The following is a 25,573-nucleotide window of genomic DNA, read 5'->3' as shown; positions in this document are numbered from 1 at the left end:
GTTCAGTTTTTACTCAAAATGTTTTTTATCAGACTTCCTTAAACGTTTGTTACAGTTTTCATATTATGACACGCATTTGATGTTTGTGACAATATGATATGAGACAAAGCAGCACAGACAATTTGTAATATACTTTAAAGTATCACAAAATATTATTTTTCTAGTAATTTAAGAATAGAAAAACAAATATTTTCAATAATATTAAAGAGGATGTGTTTCTCTTCCATACTTGATTGGTGTGTTAGAAAACTGAAATATACTATAAGGCTTTAACATGAAGACAATACAAAAGTCTGGAAAAGAGGTCAGTTGCCACCATGAAATTCAATAAGAAGTCCTGTCACCAACTTAATAAACAAGCAAACAAGGAATATACTGTGTATATCCCTTTTATTTGTGATATTATTTTGAATACAGTATATTTACATGTTTCTGATAAATGATACCATACCAGACTGCAAAATGTAGGGTGGGCCTGTGTTTTTTTACATTAATTTAGATATGATTAATGTCTGAATATCATCAAAGCTTGAAAAGTTTAAACCATAAAATAGCCTTACTACACTTTGAATGTGTTATAATTTGGTCCTTAACATATTTAAATTCCTTTAGGACAACTATTCAGAGAGAAAGATTATTTAGACAACTATGTGATCGAGAATTTGTAGAGTTTCACATAAAATAAATGTTTTTTAAATTCGTTTTTAAAACCACGAATGACATGTTAAAATGGGATTGAGAATAAAGGGGTTTCTAGCCGTAGTTCAGCCTCGGTCCAGTAGGTGGCGGTAGTGCGCGGTGTGGTCTTTTGACAACCGCTGGTACACCACAAAGACTACAGAAGAAGAACAACAAGAAGCGGTGGGAAATTTGACAGTGCGCGAAAGACTGTTGTTCACAGTTCCCATTTCACTCCGAGCAAACATTAATGGTGAAATTACAAATACGTACATGACATGGACCGATACATGTTGGTTGTATCCTTCAGCCAAACGGACGACGACCTGGCGGAGGAGTACTCATGTAAGTTTAGCTAACGTCCACGCTGCTAAACCCAGGTTTAGTTAGCCTGTGGCTTATAAAGTGTAAACCTGGCTATACTGACTTGTCAACGTCCACAGCTCTGGAGCCAGTAAAGCAGATGCATGACAGACTTGTGGACATCTCCACTCGGGAATCAGCGAGAGGGATCTCCGTGTTTCCAGGTACAGTGCTAAGCAGTATGGGGCATCGTGCAGCCTGTCTGACCTCCTCACGGCAGCTGTTGTTATTCCACTACTTTCCTCACCTCTTGTCTTTTCTCTGTGTGTGTGTGTTTTCACAGCTTGTTCTCTCGGTGGCAGCCCATCGGTTCAGAGGTGGTACTTCGCTGTTCAGGCTTGCCAAGGACTCACGCAGGTTGGAAGATTCAAGCTGGTTTATGTTGCGAGGAACTTGGCACACGTGCCTGTATATATGTCTACAGCCTATTTCAAATTGTGATGCAGGAAAATGCCTCTCTGTCCATAGATAAGAAGTATCCATAGATCAGAAAAGGCTGTTCAAATAGTAGAATAAATACTTTAATACATGAGACAATCACATGGAGAGTTCCTGTCATGAAGAGTTGAGTGTAATGTCTATAAACCCTCTCACTGCTAGACTTATCCTCCACTTATCATCCACTTGTATGTTGACAAGTGAACTCATGTGAATGATGCTGATGGAAGTATTCCTTTATTCCTTTGTTCTTACACTACAACTAATAAAAGGGGCTCATGACATTTTAAGGAGTAAATGTATTAGGAGTACCATTATTGACACCATGATTAAGGAAAAGAGGCTGTAATTCTGTCACCATACTTGAATCTGTGTCACCTGTTTTGGTAGTTTTGCAGCTCGGACTGGGAGGAGCCGGGCACAGGCCATCAGAAAAGTGAGAGTGAAGAGCAGAGGCCCACTGCTGTGGACTCATGTCTCAGTTCTCTGAGTACTCAGGAGGCACCGGACCAGAAGGCTGATCAGCCGTCGCTGACGGAGTGAGTGTCAGAAGATATTTACTTGTTCTTTATGTAGATGTGTATTCTTGTTTTTGTTCTGCTCGCTGCCGCTCTGTGTTGCAGGTCTGTGTGTAAATCATCTTATGTGAGCTCATAACAACTTATCTGAGATAGTAAATAAATCATTGATGATACTGAATATTCCCCTCCTCATGAGTAATTGGAAATCTTATTATCCAGTATAAGTAAATATTATGTCTCAAGAAGTCAAAGTGTTACATGCTGTCCAGTGGGCTTGCAGGTCTTTGTGACCTGAATGTCTTTATTGATCAGGCTGTTGGAGGAGGCTGCAGAAGGACTTCATCTACTGTCAGACAAGCTGCCACCTCCAGGTACTGTCCACCAATCCACAGCGCTCACTTTCTTTTCATACAGAACTTTCCTCAGCAGTTGTGAGTCATGTTATCGTTTAGTGAAGATGTTACATTTATTCATATTATTTTGAAGGCACAGTCTTCTAATCCATCGGGTTGAATTCAAAATGATTCCACATACTACTTCTCAGATGATTTTGGGTGTAGTCATTATCACAGCTCGCCAGTTTCCTCCATTTATCTCTAATTAGGAGAACAACAAACGTCTCGTTTACTTATAGGGCAACAGAGCAAGATATTCGTCTGCTGCACGAAACAATGTCTCAGGTGAGAGTTCCAATAACAAGGAATTAAAACCTCTTTACTGAAGTGTAACTCCTCAGCTGTGTGACAAGGATCCGGTCCAATTTCAAGCAATTAGGGTTTTGAATATCTGCGTGCTGCAGCCTTGTAGAAAAGGTGGCCTACTCTACCCCATGAGTATGCACTCAGCACTGGGAGGATGGGCTACTTCTGCTCTGACACTACTTCTCTGCCTCCTGAAGTGATATCTGCTTTCACTTCATCTTCACTGTCTTAAGGAGCATTTCCTAGTCAGCGTCCATTCCAAAGATAGTGTCAGTAGAACAACCGGTCTCTTATTGACCCCTCGTGAAATCCTATCGAGACAAAAAAAGAAAGAAGGCTGAAAATGTTGAATGAATTCCTCTTTGGTTTGCCCCCCCCCCCCCCCCCCCCCCCCCCCCCACACACACACACACAGGTAAAGCCTTGCTGGATGTGCTGGTGTTGGGCTCTGCCGAGCAGTCCCCTCCTGTTAAAGACCTGCTGCCTCTGCTGGGAGCCCTCAAGCACATGTCCCTCTGGCACGCTGCTAAGATCACTGTCGTCACACAGCACACCACTGGGTGAGCAGACAACAAACACGCATGCGATACACTTCTGGAGTTGCACAAAGCATTTTGAACTTATCTAATATGCAAACACAAAAGAACCTTCCTAACGTCATTGTATCAACAGGATACCTGTACATTCACTGGGCTGCACACACGCACGCACAGACACACACATTCACAAGACTCATTGTCAGACTCTCATTTCTTTTTTACTGAGAAGTCCGGTATTTGAAACAACTCTGGACTGGGTCACACTCCTCCTCCGTTAATCATAATTTCTTATTTTTCCGTTAATTATTTTATCTCAAATGTAGATAACAGAGCTACACGTGTCACAGATTTGCTGTGTGCTCGCTTGATTGATTTGTTGATTTAATCTAAAGCTAACTTTTGGCGAATTTAGACGCATATAGACAAAGTAGTAAATTAAACAAATAAATGTATATTTTGGATGTTTTCTTTCCTCTGGTCTGAAAGAAGTAATTATGGAATGAAATTGCCCAAAAATGTCATCATTTATCAGTCAAAACATTTTGTTTTTTCCTGTAATGTCTCTCCTTAATAACACAAAACAATGTAGTTGGTTCCATTGAGCTCCTACAACATTACACAATTACAGCTGAACTACCTCCTCCCTGTGTGTGTCTTTAGTCAGTGAAATGTTATGTCATGAAAACACTATATTCAACTTTTTTTTAATAATTTAAGTGATTATTTGTCAATAGTATAATAATTAAGGCTCCAATGAGGATTGAACTCATGACCCCTGGTTTACAAGACCAGTGCTCTGCCACTGAGCTATAGAGCCGTATAGAAGCTTCAGGACTAGATCCTGATTATGAAGAACCACTCAGGGTGTGGGACGCGAGTAGATCAACAGGTTCAAGGTGTGTCCTGAGCTTTGTTATGCAGCACCAGCTGCTTGAATGCATAAACTGTTCACATGATGCATCAGTAAACTATTCTATCTGATCTAAATGAAGATGTGCAAACATTTTCCTTAACTGCCATTAAGGTAACTCTATGGCCAGACGAGTGCGTTCTCTCCAGGCTCAGCTGTTGCTGGTCTTTACACACAAAACTAATAGTTTGTTGTTTGTGCGCCAAACGGGGAAATTGCTGAAGGAGAAATTGCAAAGATTACCCCAAAATGCAGTGATATCGTATCAATTAGCAGATGTAATTATTTTGGAAGTGCTCCCAGTTTACCACTAGGGGGAGTTAGAAGAGTAAATATGAGCAAAGTCAATTTACAGTAATGCTTGAATAATCTGAGGAACATTTCTTCTGAAGCACTCATTTCAGTTGATGCTAAGATAGCTTCATTAAATCCGTAGCAATAAACTGCTGTTGTGCTTGCTTGTATAGGAGATTAGAAGTTACAGGAATCAATGCAAGTTCCTAAAGTTCCCCTGTGCTCGTCATTGAGTGGTCCTTTTTTTTTTTTTTTGCCCAGGTGGCAGAAAGCAGCGTCTTACCTGAGTGCCAGTCTGGTGGAGCCTGCTGACCTACACACCTGTATGGATCCTAGAGAACTGTGGAGGGGCGGCCTGGTTATCAGAGAGAAGAAGGTGAGGACCAGAAGTGAGTGGAGGAAACCTGCGGGGCGCAGTTCTTTAGGCCAAGTTTATTCCACCGTTGTCCTCTTTGCCTGACGGAGAAAGATGGAGGAGGTGGAGAAAACATGAATTCAGTTCAAAGCTGTACATTGTGCAGCACTTACTTACTTAATATGCAAGTCTTTGTTTGTACTGTGTACAGTTTTGAAGTACTGTAGGTGTAGCTGATCATTTAATAGCAGCAATGAAAGCAAAAGGTGTGTGTGTGCGTGTGTGTGTGTGTGTGTGTGTGAGTCTCTGTGTGTTTGCTGGACATGTGCTGTAGAGGGCATGGAGAGAAAGCGGGGCTCTCTTGAACTCACCTGCCTGCTTGCCCGAGGCTTCTTATTGTGAGCCGTGTAGTCTCTGCACACAGCTTGCTGGGCTCAGCGAGAGAAGGTGGAGGAAACAGCGTTTTCTTAAGAACCACCTGTGCCAGGGCTACTGGTGGAGACCTGATTCAGGCCTCAGTGTGCGTTCTTTTATCTTTTTCATCTGGAATTACTCATGCGCTGCACACAAAGGCATTGGGTCCATTTTCTTTTGAATTATGTGAATTTCTGACTCGGTAGGAGGCATTACTGGAGGTCACTGAGGGGTTCATGGGAAATAGCTCAGCCTGGCTGGCATTGCTCTGGCAGAGCCGGCCCGGCCCCACATTGACTAGACCTTTCGCAGACAGGAGTCTGCTGTAATTGATTATTTAGGATTCAAGCAAGGACAATTGTTAGAAAACGCCTCTGGGCAGCTTCTGCCTGTAGTTAAAGGACCCCGATGGTGCTACTGACATGCAGGTGCATCGTTGGTCTTTACTGTCTTCGTAATTTAAAATGTAAAAGTACAATTAGATGATAAAGAACGGCTTTAACAGTACTCGACTTCATTCTCTTCACAAAAACAATGTAATCTAGGCCTTACCGATTTATTTACTATTCCATATAGCCAAAGTCATGCAAACACCAGCGTCCTCTTACTTTTCTGTATGTTTGGTTGATTTTCTTCTACATACAAAGATATTTTAGACCAAGGGTTTGCTACTTGTTTGGATGTGGACCGGAGTGAGTCACCCTCATTCAAAAGATTCATCTCATTCCAGATTCGATCATTGATTCGATCATTGCAGTCTATTGTCAGTGTATGCTCACTGCAGTCATTTGCAGAGATTTAAAGCTGATGAATGTGAAAACAAACGCTGCTCATACATCATTCTGCACAGTGATGCTCAAACATCTCAGTGGGTTAACAACAAGGAAAACATGTCTGACTGGAGAGGGACTTGATCAAACAAGTGTAATGGGTAAAGTAAGGTCAGGAGGGGAGGGGAGAGATACTTGATTGGTTCTTCAGATACGATCTTTGCAGCCCGGTCGTTGAGAATCACTGTTTTAGACAATAGTGGGAGTCCTGCAGTTTGTCTCATCCTGTTGGTGTTTTAATCGTTGATCAACTGAGGTATCTTGAAACTGCTCAGAAGTTATTTATGTTATCTTATGTTAAATAATGTGTTTGTCAAATAATTTATAAATTTTCAAAGGGTTTTCAGGCCAGCGAGATTGGAAGTTGAAGAAACATTCCCTTTAAATGATAAGAATAATGTGTCTGTTTGATGCGGACCGTATGATAGTTTGTTGTGGAGATGAATCCATAAAGCTGATGTAATTCTGAGGCCACACATTGTACGACCAGAGATTTCAGTTTGAAGTTGAACTTTTCTCATTTTCTCATTCTCTGTTAATATTAATTTCCATTTTGGCAATATCTAGCTTCTATGGCAGCCCTTTTACATGTAACGGAGACAAAAAGTTCAAATGACTTAAGATTGAATTTGTTGAGTTCAGTGATCTAGTGCTGTTTGTGTTCTTCTCTGAAATAAGTTCATAGCAGCATTAGCTGTGGCCTGCTACTTTAAAGTAAAGTTGCAGGCCAGTGAATTGTTGCCCTAGTCAACTGGCAACAGCATTGCACGGCTGACAGAAGTTTTCTCCAGTCATCTCTGCTCCGTCTACCGAGCTGCGAGTGTGCTGAGGCAAGCGTGCAGCTTCTCCTTCACAAAAGTGACCTTTTCTAAGTTGCTGCTTTCAGAAGTGAGTCAGTCAGTAAACGCTTCACAGTTGGCGAGCAGTGGAACAAAGGAGAATCCCCAAAAGGAATAAGAGCCTGCCTGAGAACAACCACCGCCACTTTACAGCTGTGCAATACAAAACAACTACTGCGTGCGTGCGTGTCATTAACTATACAGCCTCGTGACAAAGCAAACCATGTCTATTTCAGTGTTGAACAAACACTTAGTGCATGATAGACTGTAGCATTGTTAATCACAGAATACAATAACTTGCCTTTTCTCTCCTGTGTGTGTGTGTGTTTGCCTCAGTATGTGTCGGAGCTCCGTTTTGACGGCTTTTCTCTGCGCTCTCCATTGCATCACACACCGGGGACCGGCCTCTTGCAAGCTCCCTACACCACGACGGACCACAAACTGCAGTCTGAGGTGAGTCCTGAGTCCTCACTACCTCTCACATCTTTATTCACCAACCCCCAACCTTTGGTGTTGTTTAATCCACTTTGTTCTAAGCTCAAAAACACCTCAGACAACCAAAAGCTTATGGGAATAGTTCCCACTGCACTGAGAATGTGGCCCGTCTTTGAACGCGTAAGTGTGTGAGAGCTACAGCCTGATAACGAGACTGAATAGCCATTTTGTTTCAGGGCTTTGTATTTCGTTCGCCCCAACCAATCAGTAGTGAGTGACGTAGCCTTTCCGTTGACATCGTCGGCGCTATGAAGCAATGTTGCTCCCCGGTTTGTTTGTATCGTGCATGAACACTCGCGTAGGCGGTGTGATTCACATCCTGCCACTAGTTTCACACCATTCAGCTGATCGAGATGCAAAGAACTGCAGTGATGAAGAAGGCGACAGCTAGTATGTAAACATGAATACTAACAATGCACAATTTGAGATATTTAAATTGTTACGAGTAAGGAAATTCATTTAAACACGTTTATTACACTTCAAGATATACAGACGATGTGTTTTGGTAAGAAATGAATGTAAACATATCCGCCTCATTATTTGTTGTTTCTTCCTCTTTGACAAAAGAAACGCTCTGATGTGCCAGCAGTTGCATCACAGCAGCGAGCAGAGTCTTCTGCCAGAGTGCTGTGGGCCCTGCGCTTGGTCCAAACGTTGCCAGTGAGGAAATCTTGTTTAGAGAAATGTAACGCGTTTGAGGTCATTAAGCTTGAAAGAAGACGATGAGATAATTACGCCTGGATGTCAGTTTTCCTTCAAACTTTAGGGAAGGTTTGGATGGACAGGATGTCGGGGAGATAATGACTGAATTTACATTTAGGAAGGAACTGTTCCTTTAACCCCAGTTCAAGCCTCATCTTACCTCCAAGCTAAAGAGTTGTATAAGCTGCACAATCTCCTAATGATTTCTGGTGGCCAGACGGAGAGGAGTTCAACAGGGTCACTTCCTGGTTGCCCTTTAATCGCAATGAGGAACCTGTGACTGAAGGACCATCAGTCGGATGAATCAAATGCATTTTATCTGCCAAATGAGGGCCGACCTCTTGTGCCTTTGATGACCATTTAGCCACAAAACAGTATTGAATATAGATTTATCATCTCATCACAGAGAGCCAATGCTTCAGGGTTTAACTGATGGGAACCTGTCTGCTGCAGTCACAAGTTCTTTCCCTACAGCCTCATCTTTTATCCATCAATCTCTCGCCAGAGTTTATATATACTTCATGCGACAACCTTCAGCTGCATCGTTCACTTTTCAGTGATCAGCTTTTTTTCTTTTTTTTTGTCAGATTTGGTACTCCACACCTTTAATGGAGCGGTTCAGAGGTATTTGTCTTGAGGGGATATGAATCGCTGGCTGGGAAACTAGAGTTATCTGTCAGCTCGCAGTGATATCTCTATCCGCCCGATGTTGTAGCCTCAGTTAATGTTCATGTAACACTTTAGATAGTAAGTGATTCATATGACCTGTTTGCAGTACATGTTTTTTTTAGGGGATGCATCGATCCAACTTTAATCTTTCTGGATATTGATACCTGGGCTTTGGGTATTGGCCGTTGCAGAGAACCGATACCAGTGTTGTGTAATGTAACAAATGATTACATGGATATACATTTACTGAATTGTTATTATTAAAATAATAAATCGTGCTCCAGCAGCTTGCTAAGAAAGCTTCAAAATTAAGAGGAATTAAAATTCAAGTGTAACCGTATTTAAATGCAGCAACAAATAATTATAACTATTATTATAAGAAGTCAAAACTTAAACATATTATGTATTGGGGCTTTTTCTGGCATACTAAATAGTACAGTAGTATGAGTACTGGAACACACACTCAGTTACTGTCATAGTTGGTATTTACTGGTAAACATTACCTGCTCAACGTCAGCGTGTTAGCATTGTCATTGTGAGCATGTTAGCATGCTGACGATAGCATTTAGCTCAAAGCACCACTGCTGAGGGTGATTGACAACTCAGCTAGTCAACTAATTGTGTGAGCTCTAAACATGATGAACATTGTAACATACAGTTATTATTATATAACAATGGGTGATTTTTTTTTTCTCTAATCTAGGAAATACATTGAAATAGTTTTGGTTATAACTGCATTTTTTATTTTGCCACTGAAGCATCCACCATCGGAGATGAATAACATGAAGAGCTTTTTACCCTATAAGAGCAGAAGCACTAAAACCCAAATGCTAACTGTTCCAGCATGTAATCTGTTATAATCTGAGAGTGTGTTCTTTGGAGAAGAGGTTGTGTGCTGGTTGTGTGCAGTGTAAAAGCTGTGTATTTGTGTCCAGAGTGTGCTCTGTGTGAGGCAAGGTCTTTTGTAACAGTTAGTATAGTTCTGTAATGAGTCTCGTGTAGATTATCATCCATAACAATAAAACCACACAGAAGCTCTGCCTCAGAAGTTATAACCTGATATGGGGTCTAATGGCACACACACACACACACACACGCACACGCACACACACACACACGGCCTTTATTAGCATTTATAGCATTAGCATCAAGGGCAGTTGGCTTAAAGGATGTCTGTTGTACACACTAAAGAAATACTGATAATAATTAGCTCTTCAGACAGGAGTAGTGATACAGAGTGGCTTTTGTAAGTTTTATGATTTCCAATATGTGTGTGTTGTGTTTATCCTAACCATTGTCTGCTTTGTGAGTTTGTGTCTGGCACCAGATAGCATGTTTATGTCTTGTGTGTGTGTGTGTGGGTGTGTGTGTGTGTGCGCGCTCATTATTCAGTTAACACAGCAGAGTGCCACAGTTGAGGTGTGTGTTTGTGCATGCTACCCGTTTACACGTCTGTGGAGAGTGAGCCGGTGTGTTTGTGTGCGCCGGATGTGTGATCTCATTAGATCTGTGTACAGAGAAGCAGATGGCGGTGATTGTCTTGGCACACAATATAAACAACCCTCTGAGGACAACAAGACTATCACATCGCCACTCTGCTGGGATAACTGACTGTAAAATCTAAACTATGCTCCGACAAAAACTATTAGGCCTCCACACTGTCAGGAATAACTGTTGTGTTAATTACTAACACACACACACACTGTGGGGAGGGAGGCCACACTGCGCTGTGTGAGCACCAAACCCAAAGTGTGTGTTTACTGCGTGATTTATAAAATAGAGTATGAAGTGTAGGCTTGCTTATGTCGCATACTTGTACTGTTGTCTATTATATGGATAAAATGTTCGATCGCAGTCATTTTTATGCTGCGATATCGACATATATCATGATATAAAGATAGTAAATACAATAACGACGATGTTTATTGACAAAATATTGAGGTGAGAATCTGTCTGAGTAGATGAAATACTTGTCAAATCAAGGTACTTCATCACACTGATGTCCTGCTCATTGATTGTCAGCACTGCGCAGAATGAGCTAGTACACCCACAGATATTGGAAGAATGGGCACTTTCCTTGTTACAGGATACAAGTTGTTATTCTACAATCTAACGAGGCGATTATTCTACAATCATACTCAGAAGGCTGGAAATTGAGTCCAAGTGAAAAAGTGATTTTTATAAAATGTGCAGTCAAGGAGAGGTTGCTCCAAAAGTAATTATACTCTCACTCTACACATTTTCAAATCAAGTGGAGGACATTTCTCTTAATCACGTCACAGTCAACTTTTTTTATTCTCTTTACTTAATTCTCCAGCGAGCTGTTTATCAGAAAAGCTTTTTATTAATGGTGAATGTTCTCCTACACAGATTCAGCTGCCCTATAGCGTATTCAAATGGTGACATTTAGTCTCTCTCTCTCTCGCTCTCTGTCCTTTTTAAAAGTGCCTCAACCCTGTTTGTCAAGGGAAGGGAAAGGGCATTCACATCGCACTTTCTTTTTTGGATTTAAATAGACTACTGGGCACAAAATTTGCTCTCAAACTTCCGCACTTCCTCCTTTCCTAAACCCTTTATCCCCCGGTGAAAGTCAGACATCAGCTGGTCAGCTATTTTGTTAGTTGCAACATACCAACGAGTACTTGTTAATGGCTAAATTTACTCATGTTAGGTGTACATGTACTGTAAGTGATTTCTATTGTATAGCACCAGTGGTGGTCAGTGACTGCTTCTGTGCCTTCACAGCACCCGGTTACACGTGGAGGACTGCTACACAATATGAAATCACAACGTGCTGCTCCTGAAGAGCATTTACTGTTGAACACTGCTCGGCTATTCACAGGGGACAAGATTACAGCAATCTATGTACTTAAGGATGGGAATAATATGCAATGCGCCTGCAAAAGCCGAACCCTGTTGCATGTTGAATCACCCAGAGTCATGTTGAAAAGTACAAAAAACATTTTAACTACAGGCATATGCAATTTGAAACAATTACAAATACAAGGACAGCTTCCAGTAATGAGGATAGTTTGTTATTGGAGGCCACTGCGTTAGTCTTCCTCTTCAGCTGGTTGAACAAATGAGTAATAAACTTTACCATCTTGCGAGCAAGACTGTGAATTCGACCCAGGTTCATTAAAATCTCGGTCTGCTCTTAATCTATAAGAGTCTATCAGAAATAGGTCAGCCCGTCATTCTTTGATCCAGATCAATAAATTATGAGATTTCAGGCTTTCCTTGGTATTCTTGTAGTTTTCTATATGCAAATGTCCTGTTCTTCCATGTGACAAATGATTTCTATATTATGGATTTCCTCGTAACCTAATGAGCTCATTAGATAAGTAGGACAGCTGCAGATTGTTAAGATGTAGGTCTATGTTTTTTTTTTAAATGTGAGCTACATTGTGTAAGGTAACTGATGGGCTCCTGAGAGAAAACCGAAGATATTCTGTGTTTGGTCCGGCAGTGAGTCTTTAGGTAGATCACGATTGATTCTCGTACAGTTCATAGTGTTGCTAATTTCAGAGTCTGCTACAGTCAGCTGTGCACTAATACAGGCGGTGTGGCAAAAGATGGCGTGGATGAGATTAAGGAGTTTATTTATTTGACAAGTCATATCGACTAATTGCAATAATGTAAACGCACAAATGCAAACCCTAAAGACTAAAATGAGCATTTACTCGTGACTTTAAGAATGACAAGTTCAAAAGATTCTACCTGTAACATAAATACAATTACTAGGCTTGGGTTGGTTGCCATTTATATCTCAAACGTGTAAATATATGTTGTACACATAATAACACTCTATAACTGATCACACAATGATGTGAGACACAATTTATTATTGTGACTCCGTTCAGATTCGTAATTCTTACATATATCGCCTTTGGCCCCACCCATAGTGCTAAGATGGTTTATGTTTTAAAGTGTTATGTAACTCTAAAATGATTAGTCAATTAATCGGTTAGTTAGTCAGCAGTAAGTTCATCAACAACATTTTGGATGAATCTTTTTTTGAAGTAATTTTCTCCTTTTTAAAATCGGTGTAAACGGATAATCTTTGTGAACAAGACATTTGAAGACGTCATCTTTAGCGATTGGCACTTGCGATGGAACTTTTTCTAAAATGTTCTGACAACCAAACAATTAGTCAAAAAATGGATGGATGAATTGATAATGAAAATAAGTGTGGTAGTATTTAGGTAGTTCTACAGTACTGTGCTCTGTCTCTGCGTGAACATCTGTTTTCTTCCTTTCTGTCTGGATGCACCATAATATTATTTTGCTGACATTTCCACTGGAAGTCCAAATCCAGATTTGGAACCAAGGAAGATCAGATCCGAGGTCGGTTATACAGCATCACCTCTGAGCTGGTTACGGTTGAGTGTCTTGCTCAAGGACACTTCAGTAGTATCTTAGTCTTTCAACTGCTGGATGCTCTCCAACTCCTTAAGCTGTTGCCTCACAAACTACAGTGGTTTTTAGATGCTGTCTGTGTGATAAGATAACCCTGTTTATTCTTCATCCTCTTCTCTGTGTTTGTTTAAAGTATTAGTTTGTTGCACTTGTTGTATGTGTTTGTTTCTGCACTGTACGTTTGCTAAACAAGTATCTAAGAGCATAAACCAGAGCAAAGGAGATGCACTTATGACTTCTGGTGACTAGTAGTTCTCTTGAATACCGATGTTGAATACACTTATTGTAAGTCGCTTTGGATAAAAGCGTCTGCTAAATGACTGTAATGTAATGTTTGTTTCCTTATTTCTCTCTTCCTCTCCTCCTCCACCTGTCTGTTCTGTCTTTGCAGGTCTTCCATTACTACGCACCAGTTTTAGATTTGGTTCAGATGGTTAATCTGTCAGACCTGCCCAGCTTTCTGATGTCCACAACCCAGTTTGAACTGTATCCTTATTTCTGGTGTGTGTGTGTGTGTGTGTGTGTGTGTGTGTGTGTGTGTGTTTCTTCAAAAACAAAGCATCATGTCTACATCAATCCACTTTTAGCTGAACCCACTTTTCTAGATGCAAACAGTTTTTCCTGGCGTATAGCTTTTGATGCACTTGAGATTACCCGATTTGAATACAGGTCACAAAATGCAGCGTCTACTGTTTTTACTGCAGCCCTCTAAGGATGATCCAGTCTCATCCAGGTTGGTAACACCGTCTCCCCTGTGTTGTATTGTTCCTTCACCACCAACAAACAGAAGCACGTCTGGGAAGTCGATGAAAGCTAAACTTCTGTTGGACCAGTTGAAGTCGCTGCGTGGAAAGGTATCGCCCTCTAAAGTGTTCCTTTTATATGTAAAAATACTGGAAAAAGTCATATAACTTCTCCTAATGAAGTAAATAACTTAATTAATTGCATTCAAACTTAAATTCCTGCTTGTTTACTTCAGTCCCCAGTCAAATGTGTGTACATGTAGATAGGACATACAGGAGAAAATGCCTAAAACATGCATCTTCTCTTTGATTTGTGAGTGTGTATGTTTATCCACCATGTTTCTACGTCTAGGTCGGAGCGTTGTTCAGCATGTCCTGTATAATCACCCCCATTGCTCAGCACGCAGCCAGTCAGCTCAGCTCGCAGCGCTGGAGAGAGTCTGTAGCCAGGAGACCAAAGTCCTTACCCGACTGTAAGACGGTTGTTCTTTTTTTCATTGCCTTGTTAAATGGATGACTGTTTGGCAACAACAGAGAGGAGCCATTTCACCTCCTGTGGGGAAATAAATTGGTAACTAGGAATATACGGATATAGATAATAAAACCCTCCGTTGGGGAAGCGGTCTTGGATGTAGGACTGAATCAATTTGGAGAGCACCACAAGAAAATTCACAAGACGATATTTACTGGTATAGCATACCCTTGAGGAATTTGGATTGCTGTAGCAAATGGTAAACAATGAATATAAGAATTGGACTGCAGGGATATACAAAACGCTTGATCAACAGTTTTTAGAGTAAGATACCTGAGAAGTCCAGTGTGTAGGCATTTATTTGCATCTAGCGGTGACGTTGCAGAATTCAACCAACTGAAAACCCTCACCTCGCTCAGCGTGTAGAGAATCTACGGTGGCCTTCGGGTCAGTTAACGCTAAAGGCACTCTCTAGAGCCAGTGGTTTTGGTTGTCCGCTCTGGGCTACCGTAGAAACATGGCGGTGCAACATGGCCGTCTCTGTGAAGAGGACCCGCTCCCCGTGTGGATATGGGGGGGGGGGCTCAGTCTAAGGTAACGAAAACACGACGAGTCTTAGTTTCAGTTGATTAAACATGAATATTATTCCTGTTCTGCCAATAAATACCCCTAAATACTACACACTGGACCTTTTAATGAGAATTATATGGATGAAATATTTATAAATACATACAATTATTACCAGCTATAAGACAAATTAGGATTTAGAAATCATATGGAGTGTGCAGCAGGGGTCAAAGCAATAAATAACCGTAATACAACATCTCTCTCTTTCTGTGGGTACCCTGCAGTGCCTGACGTAGAGCTGAAAGGTGAGAGTGCTCACTACCTCCTCCTGGTCCAGGGCTCGGAGGACGTCGCGTTTGGAGGCTGCAGGGTCAGGATGTTGCACTCAGACAGTCAGATCAATGGAGCGGCAGCCATGGCAACCGTCTCAGGGCTGCTGAGAGAGAAGTCTCTGTCATCATCAGGTATATTACGTTAGCATGTTCGTAGAGGAGTGTGTGTGTGTGTCACTGTGATTGTTTTCTTGTCACTTTAATTGCTAAAAACTTTAATTGCAGCATCTTGGGTCTGTCTGATAGAGTGAACATTTATTATTTTGCACCATTAAAATAATGCCAAATCAGCGATTTTTAGTCCCTGTTTGCTACGTACCCATGGATGTACAGACGAATATCACGGATTACTTTGATAGTGAAGAAAACTTGATGACTCTAGGAAGAAGCAGTACAAATTGCTGATGGGTTTTAAACCTCAGTTTGAAAAACATTTGGAGATTTGGGGAACATTTAGCAGTAATTTGTTACACTTGAAGCCTTTCAAGTGTCCGGTGTCTCTTAAAGCAGCTCCTCAGCTTGGTTGGAGTAGAAGCCCTTCTGGCCTCATTGACAGAATGAGGGGCGGCCATTGTTCATCAGGCTAGCTTGTATTATCCCCACTGGTTCTCCTCCTCTCCTCTCTCACAGCATTGGACTGCTCCTTTCAAACAGTCAATCAAAGAGAACAGAAGTGAGAAAGGGTGTTGAAGAGACATATGGATTGACAGAGAGAGAGAGAGAGAGAGAGAGATGAGGAGCCGTGGCTAAAAGCCGTGGCTAGTTATGGTGGACTAGAAGGACAGAGACACGCGAATCTCAAACTGTTGTGTGTTTTGTTCTCTAAACTTCTCTTCTCTCCGGATGAAAGTCCTTCATTGTTCTTGGGGCTTTATATGTTATTCAAGAGACCGGGTTTGGTGTTTCCTCCCGAGAGTTTCCACTGTTGTTAACATTTTATGCAACCTTCAGGAGACATTTTTTGAAATTCTTTTAAATGCAGAGCAAGCCTATGAAAGGTGCCCTAACTGCTTCAATGACGGCAACGTTTTGAATAAAAATGAAAGTCTTAAAATGCATACCTGAGGGTTGTTGCACCAGAACAAAAAAGCATTAAATACTCAATATATTTGTGACCTTTTCTAGCATAACGTTTCAAGTCTCTTTGGCCAACAAAGCAGTGACAGATTTAATTAATGAACCATATGTTTACTACAAAGTATTGGAGCAGCAGTAGCGTTATCTGTTGTTGTTGACTCATTCTGTGGTCCCCACCTTTTGACCTTATGATGCCTTAAACGAGGCTGCAATGAATGAAAATTCATAATTCCTCCCAATAGTGATATTTTTTTTTGTTTCGTTTTGCACATTTCTTAGAGACATGACGAGTTTTCTGCCAAGTATTTCTTGGTTTTCTGCCAAGTGAACTGACCTTTTTTCAGCAAAATCGTTGGAGCAGCCCTTGAACTCTCCGTTACCTCCTCCGATCCCACTCGAGAAATATCAAAACATTCTGCAAAGTCCTCCCCAAATGAATACACAGTTGCGGTTTAGCAGATTTTTCATTCACCGTTTGTCTCTCATTGACCAGGAGGCGCTGCCGGCAGCATCTTCTACCCTCTTCCCTGTCTTCAAGGAACCGGCCTGCTGAAGAGAGAGAAGAAGGTGACCCGGGTCCAGACACTGGTACTCAAAGAATATCTCAGTAAGTTCTACTTTTTAAAACAAATCCCAGAATACACTGTAATGCTGGGAATAAGAAGTAGGTGGTGTGGAAGTCAGAAAATACAGCACACTGTTGAAGTCGAACGGATTTCATCATCACTTTTGTTGTGTTTTCGTGCTACCAATGCAAATTTTTAAAATGCTTTCATGCTAATGGATGATAATATCCAAGAACAGCACCTTGAGTTCTCTAAGATATGTCAATCAACCGTCCATGCCCCCAAGCAGGATGGGGAAGCAACCTCTCACAGAACAGTGGAGGAGGTTCAAACCATTTGCTGCATGGCTCATATCTTCAAAAACAGTTTATAAGATCTTCAAAACACAGATTCATCTCATTCCATAAAGTTATAAGAGCTGAAAGAATGAATTGATTAACCGTACAAACGACAAATTTGCAACTATTTTAATAATTCATTAATCATTTCAGTTATTTTTTAAATGAAAAAGTCATACCCTTGCTGGTTCTTCTTATATGTGAAGATTTGCTGCGTTTTCTCTATTTTATATCATAATAAATTGAACGTCTTTTGGGTTTTGTAATGTTGCTCGTATAAGAAATTAGAAAAAATTGCAGTGGCAGTCTTCAGAGTGTGTGCTTCTTCTTGAGTGCATCAACTGTCGGGGCACATCGGAGCTTCCTGAACTGTTTTCAGTTTGAGCTCTCACCAGCCCTCAGCACAGGCTGGTGCACAGAAACGCTCCGTTGAAATATCATTATTTTACAGACACACATTATGTCCCCTTGGCAGGAGAAGATAGCGAAACACCAGTAGAGTGGAGCCAGATTAAACGAAGTGGAGTGAAATTCTTCAACTTCAGGAAAAGCAATAGGGCTGTTCTTTTGAAAAGGCCGTGAGCGGAATGAAGAGCCCTGAGAGACCAGAGACCTTAATGAAATCCATTGCAATGTATTCTGACTTGGCATTAAATTGGGAAAAGGCGTGTCCTCATGAGTGGCAAAAGTTAGAAGTGTTATACTGAAGTTATTTCTGATTATGTGAAACGTGAGTGTGCACCATCATGGGTCTGTCTTTTGTCTCACAGGCTGTAATCAGTCTGTGTCTCTGCATGTGATGAGTATTCAAGCTGATGCTTGTGCGTGCTGAGGACTTCTTCTTTCAATTTCACTGGTTATCTAACTCTTAACCGTTTATAATGTAACGTGAGCCCTTTTTTTAAACGTGCCCCTTCACACCCGTGGCACTCTGCAGGTTTTGGTGACAAGAAATAGTTGGCTGGGTTCCGACCTTTGAATCCGCCCACTCCACCGATTTCAACAATTCCGTCGGATGTCAGGCAAAAAAATACTCAAGACGATGAATAATTACTAATGAATTTTACAAAACGATGCAATTTGACAGTTGCATAGATAGATATACATTTCTTGGGGCTACATCAGAGAGTAGACTTATCTCCCCTAATTAAAGCAAGAGAGTCTCCGTTTCATCACATAGATCTTTGGAGTTTGGTGTAGTCGAGGGAAAAAACTAGTCTGGTGTTGAGTAGTAGTGAAATTCAGAAGTTTAGTGCGGCGAGAAACCAAAAAAAGTCAAAACCTAAATTTGAAATGTTGCCAAGATTAAACCCAGTGTCCGTTTGTGTGTCTAGGACAAAAAGGAGAAGCGTCAACCGCAATACCCGTCAATGACTTGAAGGTCATTCTGAGTCTGGCCAGGGAGCAGTATCTGAAGATGACTGACTCCACTCTGCCCTCTGCTGCCACCTGTCTGACAGACGAGGAGGAGAGCACAGCCGCCAACAGCTCGGGTATGGATCCATCCAGAGCTGCGGTAGACGCAATGAAACTCCTACCGCTCACAGACCACCTCCTCCTACACCACCCTGGGAAATGCTCTGTTCATAAATAACACTTTCTTTTTTTAAGTTGTTATTGTGGAGGCAGAATGTGAAGAACAACTTCCCTATTCTGTCTCGGTAGTGTTCTCCTATTATTCCAGGATGGTTATCCTCATTGCTAGCATGCTGTCAGAGCATTTAAACAGATGATCTAATTTTGTTGTGTTACCTTTATGGAGTGGTACGTTAACAAGCAGAACTAGATACAAACTATTTTCTTGTGAGTCTTGGGCATCGACCTATGTGACTAGATTTGCCTCAGCTTGTGTATTTGTATTGGAACTCGTCTAATTCTCTCCAACAGTCCACATAACGGCCTCGTCTTTGTGTGTGTCCTCCCGATTTCATATTTTGTACCATTTACCTATATTTAGCTCTCCATTTGGTAAAGCCAGTAAGCTTCTAATAAGAGAAGTGAAGATGGATGGAAACGCGTAGAGACACACTTTATAAGTTGCATATCAGGTATTTTTTTTTCTATAATCCTTGCCCACCCTCTGCTCTGGAGAATATTATTTACAGCAATGAACTGCTTCTGCAGTCCATTAGGAATGTCTTTTTGCATTTGCATTTCTGCAGCGCCCTGAAGGTGTGAATGACTTTGTGTGGGCTTTCAAACCACTGGCAGAGAGCGTCAGTCTCTTCATATATCACACTTACAACCGTAGGACATTTCTGTGCATGAAACACCGTCATCTTGTCAGTAAACCTGCTCGAGCAATGCCAAGCAGTATTTGCAGTATACTGCAAAACTAAGAATCCTTCCATTCAGACTTGAAGGCTTCTTTTGAAGTGTGAGATTTCGGGGCACGGTATACTGCAGAGTTACCTCTCAATGGGGAAACAACCTGTGACTGCAGTTTAATGGAAATCAACCTATTGAGGTTTTGAAGAAGAGGGAGACAGTTTAACTACTCACATTTTCAATCAGACAAATATAAATGTTTCATGTGAGACTCGTATTCAGCAATGCTGGCTCTTGCTTAAGGGGAATTTACTAAATGAATCATTGGGGACGACCAGCTGAGCCTTGATGTTTCTTCGTTGTAGGTCTTCCGAACATTTCCCACCTGCTATCTGACTGGCCTGAGAGGAGTGTCCTCCACAACATAGAGAACTTGCAGAGGAGAAGACAGAAGCGAAGGTACATTTTTGTTTTAATTTGTTGTCTTTTCATCTTTATTACTGGAGCACGTATGTGACAGAGATACACTCAACATTAATAAATGACGTTGGAACACCGCCCAATGCGTCTTCAGACCACATAGCCAGGCCGGCCAACTTGCCACAGAAAGCTGAGTCGACTGCCTTAAGAGACAGTTATGTGCTCTTTATATGCTGTTTATGATCTACAGTGTATTTTGTGTGTGTGTGTCAGATTTGGTCTGTTAGGTCCCGGCTCCAGTGACAGTCTGCTGGGTCCTAAAGACAGTCAAAAGAGCTCCTCTGCATTACTGGACGCCAAAGAACTTCTAAAACATTTCACATCTGATGGCCTGCCCACTGGGGATCTACAACTCCTGGCTATCAATAGAGGGTAGGTTCAGTCATCTTTTCTGACACATATGAGCCTTCACACAGGAAGACATAAAGAGACAGTCGTGTAGACCGAGGCAGCCACAGACCGACAGGATTACAAGCAGACAACCGGCTGAGAGTGGCTCACACAATCATGAAACAAGACGTATTAATAAAATAACAGATTTACAAATGAACACACACATGCTGTATTCAGGTAGACAGTATCTGTGTTGTTTTAGCATGGTTATGAATGACAGTTAATAAGGCCGTAATGAGGATTTGATTACTATCATTAGCCTGCTACAAACAAATATTATTGAGTTGGGTTAAAAAAGGAGCAGAACAGTCATCAGTTAGTCCTAACTGTGTGTTGTAATCAGCAAAATCTGTATTTGTGATTCAATGAAGAGAAAAACATTTTCTTTGATAAACTTTTTATGTTTGTGTCCCCCACCTCTTCTCTCTCTCTCTCTTCCTCATTGTCTCTCTCCAGTAATAACGCGTTTCAGTTGTCACCAGACCTTTCTCCCAGGAGAATTAGCCAGATGCCCTTCAACAAAGCCTCAGTGTCCCACTACCACGGCATAGAGTAAGTTTCTAGAAACTATGCAGCGACTGTTCAGCTACAGTAACTGGTATTTTATAGTACAGGCAGCTATGAAAAATGTATTATGATCAACACACGCTCAGACAGTAACAAGCCACATCGGTCTCCGTTCCTTCTTTAATTTAATATTCATAAAAATGTATTTCTTCATTTAGGTTCTGCCTGGACAATCAGCGGTCCTTGGACCGGGACCAGGCCTTTGTAAAACTCCAGTCCCGTCTGATTCGATACGAGACCCAAACTACCTGCTCCAAGGAGCCCTGTGCCCTCCCGTTCGCCCTCAGCCCCGCCCCCTCCCCTGCTGTGATGTCAGAACCAGGAAGTGTGCCAGACGGAGAGACTCTGCAGAACGCTGATGTGGCGCGACTCAAGCGCAGGTCGAGGGACACCGACATTATCGGAGGTTATCCTCACAAGAGGTATGATGACGACGACGATGATGATGATGAGGATGTACGTTGGTCCTGGTTAGCACCAAGAAAGCGTATGAATGAATGGACACATCGATGGATGGATCTTGGGGTTGCACCAACAATGTTTACCATGTTTGTGTCTAAATGTTTTTGTCTGAATGATCCAGGCTGGTGAAGTCAGAGAGCAGTGACTCCCTCTGTTCTCAGAGCAGTGGCAGCAGTGGGACACACCCTGCCATTAGGTCTCTACGTCAACAGCCGAGCAGATCCCAGTCCACGGCCTCAGGTGTGTGCACGGTATTAATGATCGGACTGTCTAATAAACAACACTCTCAATCTGTTGTAGTGTGAGACAAATGTGTGTGAGAAAATCTGCACACCATTGCTTTAAATGTTAAGTAAAATTCATCAGCTTAAAATCAGCTTAAATGTTTAGTGACATCCTCGACATGCAACGAGTATGAGGATATCAAATTATACATTACAAACATTGAACACAACTTTATCCATCATCTCTTCTCACAACAGGATACATACTTATAACATCAACACATCATATGTAGTAATTTACTCTTTTTCTTTTATAGAATTCTTTATTGAATAATTTTAGAGGCCTAAAATATCTTTGAAATGTGACTATAACATCAAAAAGCTACCAATAAACACATGTTTGAGTTTGACTACATTATATAATCATTACTTATTTATATTGATATTATTATGATCAGGATTAAGTCTTGTTCTACTTGTAATGCCTTGTTGTTCATGTTCCTGACATTACGACCCAGGTTTGGTGAGTCTTCCCCCTGCTGACAAACCTAAACCTCAGGAGCTGAAGAGGCATTACGAAAAAGCAGAGGACAATCCTTCCAAAGAGTCACGCTCCCAGAAACACAACAGGGTGAGAGAGTGTGTGTGTGTGTGTGTGTGTGTGTGTGTGTGTGTGTGTGTGTGTGTGTGTGTGTGTGTGTGTGTGTGTGTGTGTGTGTGTGTGTGTGTGTGTGTGTGTGTGTGTGTGTGTGTGTGTGTGTGTGTGTTATTTTAAAGTCAACATATTCCTGCTATAGAAATTCTCTAGATATAACTGTTAACTTTGACTCATCAAAGCGTGTCGACCTCACTTGTTGGTGTATTTCTAGCAGGAAGCATGGAGAGCACTCACTGTGGATTTTTGGTTCATGCATGAACTACAAATACGTTTTCCCTTCATGTAAGGTGGTTGAAGTTTCTTGTTAGGAGGCACTTTGGGAGCGGACATTGACCACGACGGCATAACACTGCATTTCTCTCATACCAACTAGTTTGTGATTCACAGCAAACCTGGTTAAGGTTAATGTTTGCCTTGGATTGCATACCTGACAAACTGAAAAGTTAACAATTTATTGCAAATTTGTTAGAGTTCACAACAAATACACTATTTAGTGATGTTGCCACACTCGCACACGATCTAAGATTCTAGTTACTTTGGTTAGTAAAGGTGATAATAAACCATAGTTTTCCTGTGATATTCACCCATTTAACAATGAATTGTAAAAAGGCTATTGTACTGTTTCTACTAACAACTGAATGTGTAATTCCCCCACTCACCACTATCTGTAAAAGCTGCTGTAGCGAAAGAATGTCCCCTTGCGGGATTAATAAAGTAGCTATCTATCTCACACACACACACACACACACACACACACACACACACACACACACACACACACACGTACACGTACTGTCTTTCTACTACAGATGAGAGTTGTGCAAAAGCTCCAGGAAAGAATAACATTTTGTGTTTTGCATACGATCACTGTGTGTGGGCTGCGTTATAATGTCGCAGAAAAATCCCTTTACAACTATATCATTATCACGTCACCTGCTGCCTGCCTCCATAGACACACACGCACACACACACACACACTTTTCTCTCCTATTTTTAGGGTACAGTGTGCAATGACAGAAACATGTACGTGGCGATGTGACAGAGTGCACACACACACACACACACACACACACACACACACACACACACACACTGTTACTTGTGTCCCACGTACAGCTCACAATCTGCATCGCAACCTTGACTCGTTCTGATTTGTGATTACTATTCAAACAGGCTTATCATCCAAACCCAAGTATGGGAAAGAACAGTTGGCCCTACTCAGAAATAATGATCGCAGTTTATTCAGGACAGAGATTAAAAGCTGCCTTTCTCCTCATGAGACTGAATGGCACAGATGATTCCTCACAATCATTTATCGTGTTTCCTCTGAACAGTCGCTGTGACAAGATTAAAGGCAGATCTATTTATTTCAGGACTGTGTGTTTTTTTTTTTCCTGTGGCAAAGCTACCAGTAAAATATTTGTATGTTTGTACCTGCAAGCTCACACTGAATGTAAATCCGCGCAAGTCTGAGGCAAGGACGGCCCCCAAAGTCGAGACATTTTGACATCCCTTCCTTTTTTAAAAAGGGAGCTGTGCTAAAATTAGCTTCTCTGAACCGGATTAGCGTCAGGTGGTTAGGGAATAAACACAACTAGTAGATGTTTTCACAGTAATGCTAATATAGAGCTGTGAGCGTGTTTGTCTTTTGTGTCCTCAGATGCTGCAGGAGGTAGTGGCTAAAGCGCTCAAACACCACGGGATCACTGTCGAGCACGAGTGCTTTGAGGCCTGCGGCAAAAGACTGTTTGATATCTCGAAATTCTATCTCAAGGTTAGTCTGTTTGCTGCCCACACGCAGTCAGCGCCGTCCTCCCTTTTGACGGTTTCTTTATTTGTATGCTTTGTATCCAGGACTTGTACTGCAATTTTGAACATATGTTGTGTTTTGTTATAGATCCTCGCAACAAATTAGAACAATAATAGGAACCGTTTGAAGACATCCATTTCTGATATTTTTGCCAAAAACACACATTTCCATCTATTTTCTTTTGTGGCTCCTTGTAAATTGTGGTTAGGTGTTTTTTGTTTGATAGAATGTAAACACTGAGGAAGAACTGTTGCCAACAGTGCTGGAAGAAAGCTACTTCGATCTACTTCACATACTGTTGGGTAGTGGCGAAGCTATATATTTAATTTCTATCTATTTTTGTGTAGATGGTATTTCCCTTTGCTATTTTTCTTTTTGTAAGTATTGGGCAACACTGCAGGCACCTCAGGTTTATAGGACAATGGCTACCACACCGAAGAAAAACAAACGGTTGACTTCTTTTGTCACTGGCCTGTTTAAAGTGTTTGATTTTGATTATGGACACATATGTAGTTTAATGTAATACAACTCACCGTATAGTTTGTATGTATTCATTTCCCTCTGAAATGTGGTGCAGGATAAAGTAGCTGAAAATGAAAATGCTCAATATTTTATAGATATTATGGTAAATGTGCTGTACTTGATTACAGTTTGCTTTTTTTTTTCTCTACTCTGTTCTACCAACATCCTCTCCCCACTTCAAATGTGTTCAACTTTGGCCTGAAATATCTGATTTTGTATGATGTAAAGCCCACTTGAGTTTACCGTACTCTGTCAGTCAGAGTGATCTCCTCCTCTTCTGTTGTTTGATCCCAGGATCTGAAGACATCTCGTGGTCTGCATGAGGAGATGAAGAAGGCAGCCAGCAGCAACGTTAAACAGGTAACACCACCAGACACCAGTGGTTCTCAGCTTGGCTTTGTAGTCCTTCTAAACCTGAACGGTTATGTTTTCTTGTTGTAGGTCATTGACTGGGTGTTGGAGAAGACTTCAAAGAATTAAAGACAGTCTTGAAGAATACCTGAGAAAAACTTCATTTTTATGTGATTTCTTTTATTACAGCTAAAAGAAGGTTCCACCTTTTATTAAATAGTGTTTAAGAGTTTTTACATTTTAAGCCTTCCTGATTTAGTTTTGAATTGTTACGTTAATTCTGTTTTAATGAACTTAATCCTTTTATTTATTTTGATCATGTCTTCCACTAAGATGATCATTTAGTGACATATATTCTTTCTAGATGTATTATTTATTTCAGTTTGTGTTTGTGCACTCGTCTTTCTGATATACTCCCACTGCTCCAGAGCCTTGAAACAGAAAAACAGAAACACACTGAGACAGAATCGACATCGTACCCTCTGCTCTCTGAGAGGCAACAAGGGCTCAAACGTTGGCTTCAAGTTGCTGTTGTCTTTTCTTTGTAGCTATTTTCAAATAGGATTTTGAATCCTT

General features: G+C 41.2%; 1 protein-coding gene across 1 annotated transcript; it reads left to right on the top strand.

The window, feature by feature from the left end:
* Window positions 1–956: 956 nt before the first annotated feature.
* Window positions 957–25,573, top strand: mtbp (MDM2 binding protein; the record flags this gene model as incomplete). Its single annotated transcript, XM_079164759.1, has 23 exons — window positions 957–1,023; window positions 1,122–1,205; window positions 1,325–1,398; window positions 1,870–2,018; window positions 2,313–2,371; window positions 3,117–3,261; window positions 4,706–4,820; window positions 7,219–7,335; window positions 13,559–13,653; window positions 13,955–14,021; window positions 14,263–14,383; window positions 15,234–15,413; window positions 16,852–16,965; window positions 18,597–18,755; window positions 19,896–19,989; window positions 20,224–20,382; window positions 20,860–20,955; window positions 21,129–21,392; window positions 21,554–21,672; window positions 22,175–22,287; window positions 23,975–24,088; window positions 24,941–25,006; window positions 25,088–25,573. The coding sequence occupies 23 exons, from the start codon at window positions 957–959 to the stop codon at window positions 25,124–25,126; spliced, it is 2,610 nt and encodes an 869-aa protein (XP_079020885.1). The 3' UTR covers window positions 25,127–25,573.

Source organism: Pholis gunnellus (assembly GCF_910591455.1).
Source record: "Pholis gunnellus genome assembly, chromosome: 8".
In the NCBI taxonomy this organism is placed as follows: domain Eukaryota; kingdom Metazoa; phylum Chordata; class Actinopteri; order Perciformes; family Pholidae; genus Pholis; species Pholis gunnellus.
This window is presented reverse-complemented; position numbering and strand designations above follow the sequence as displayed.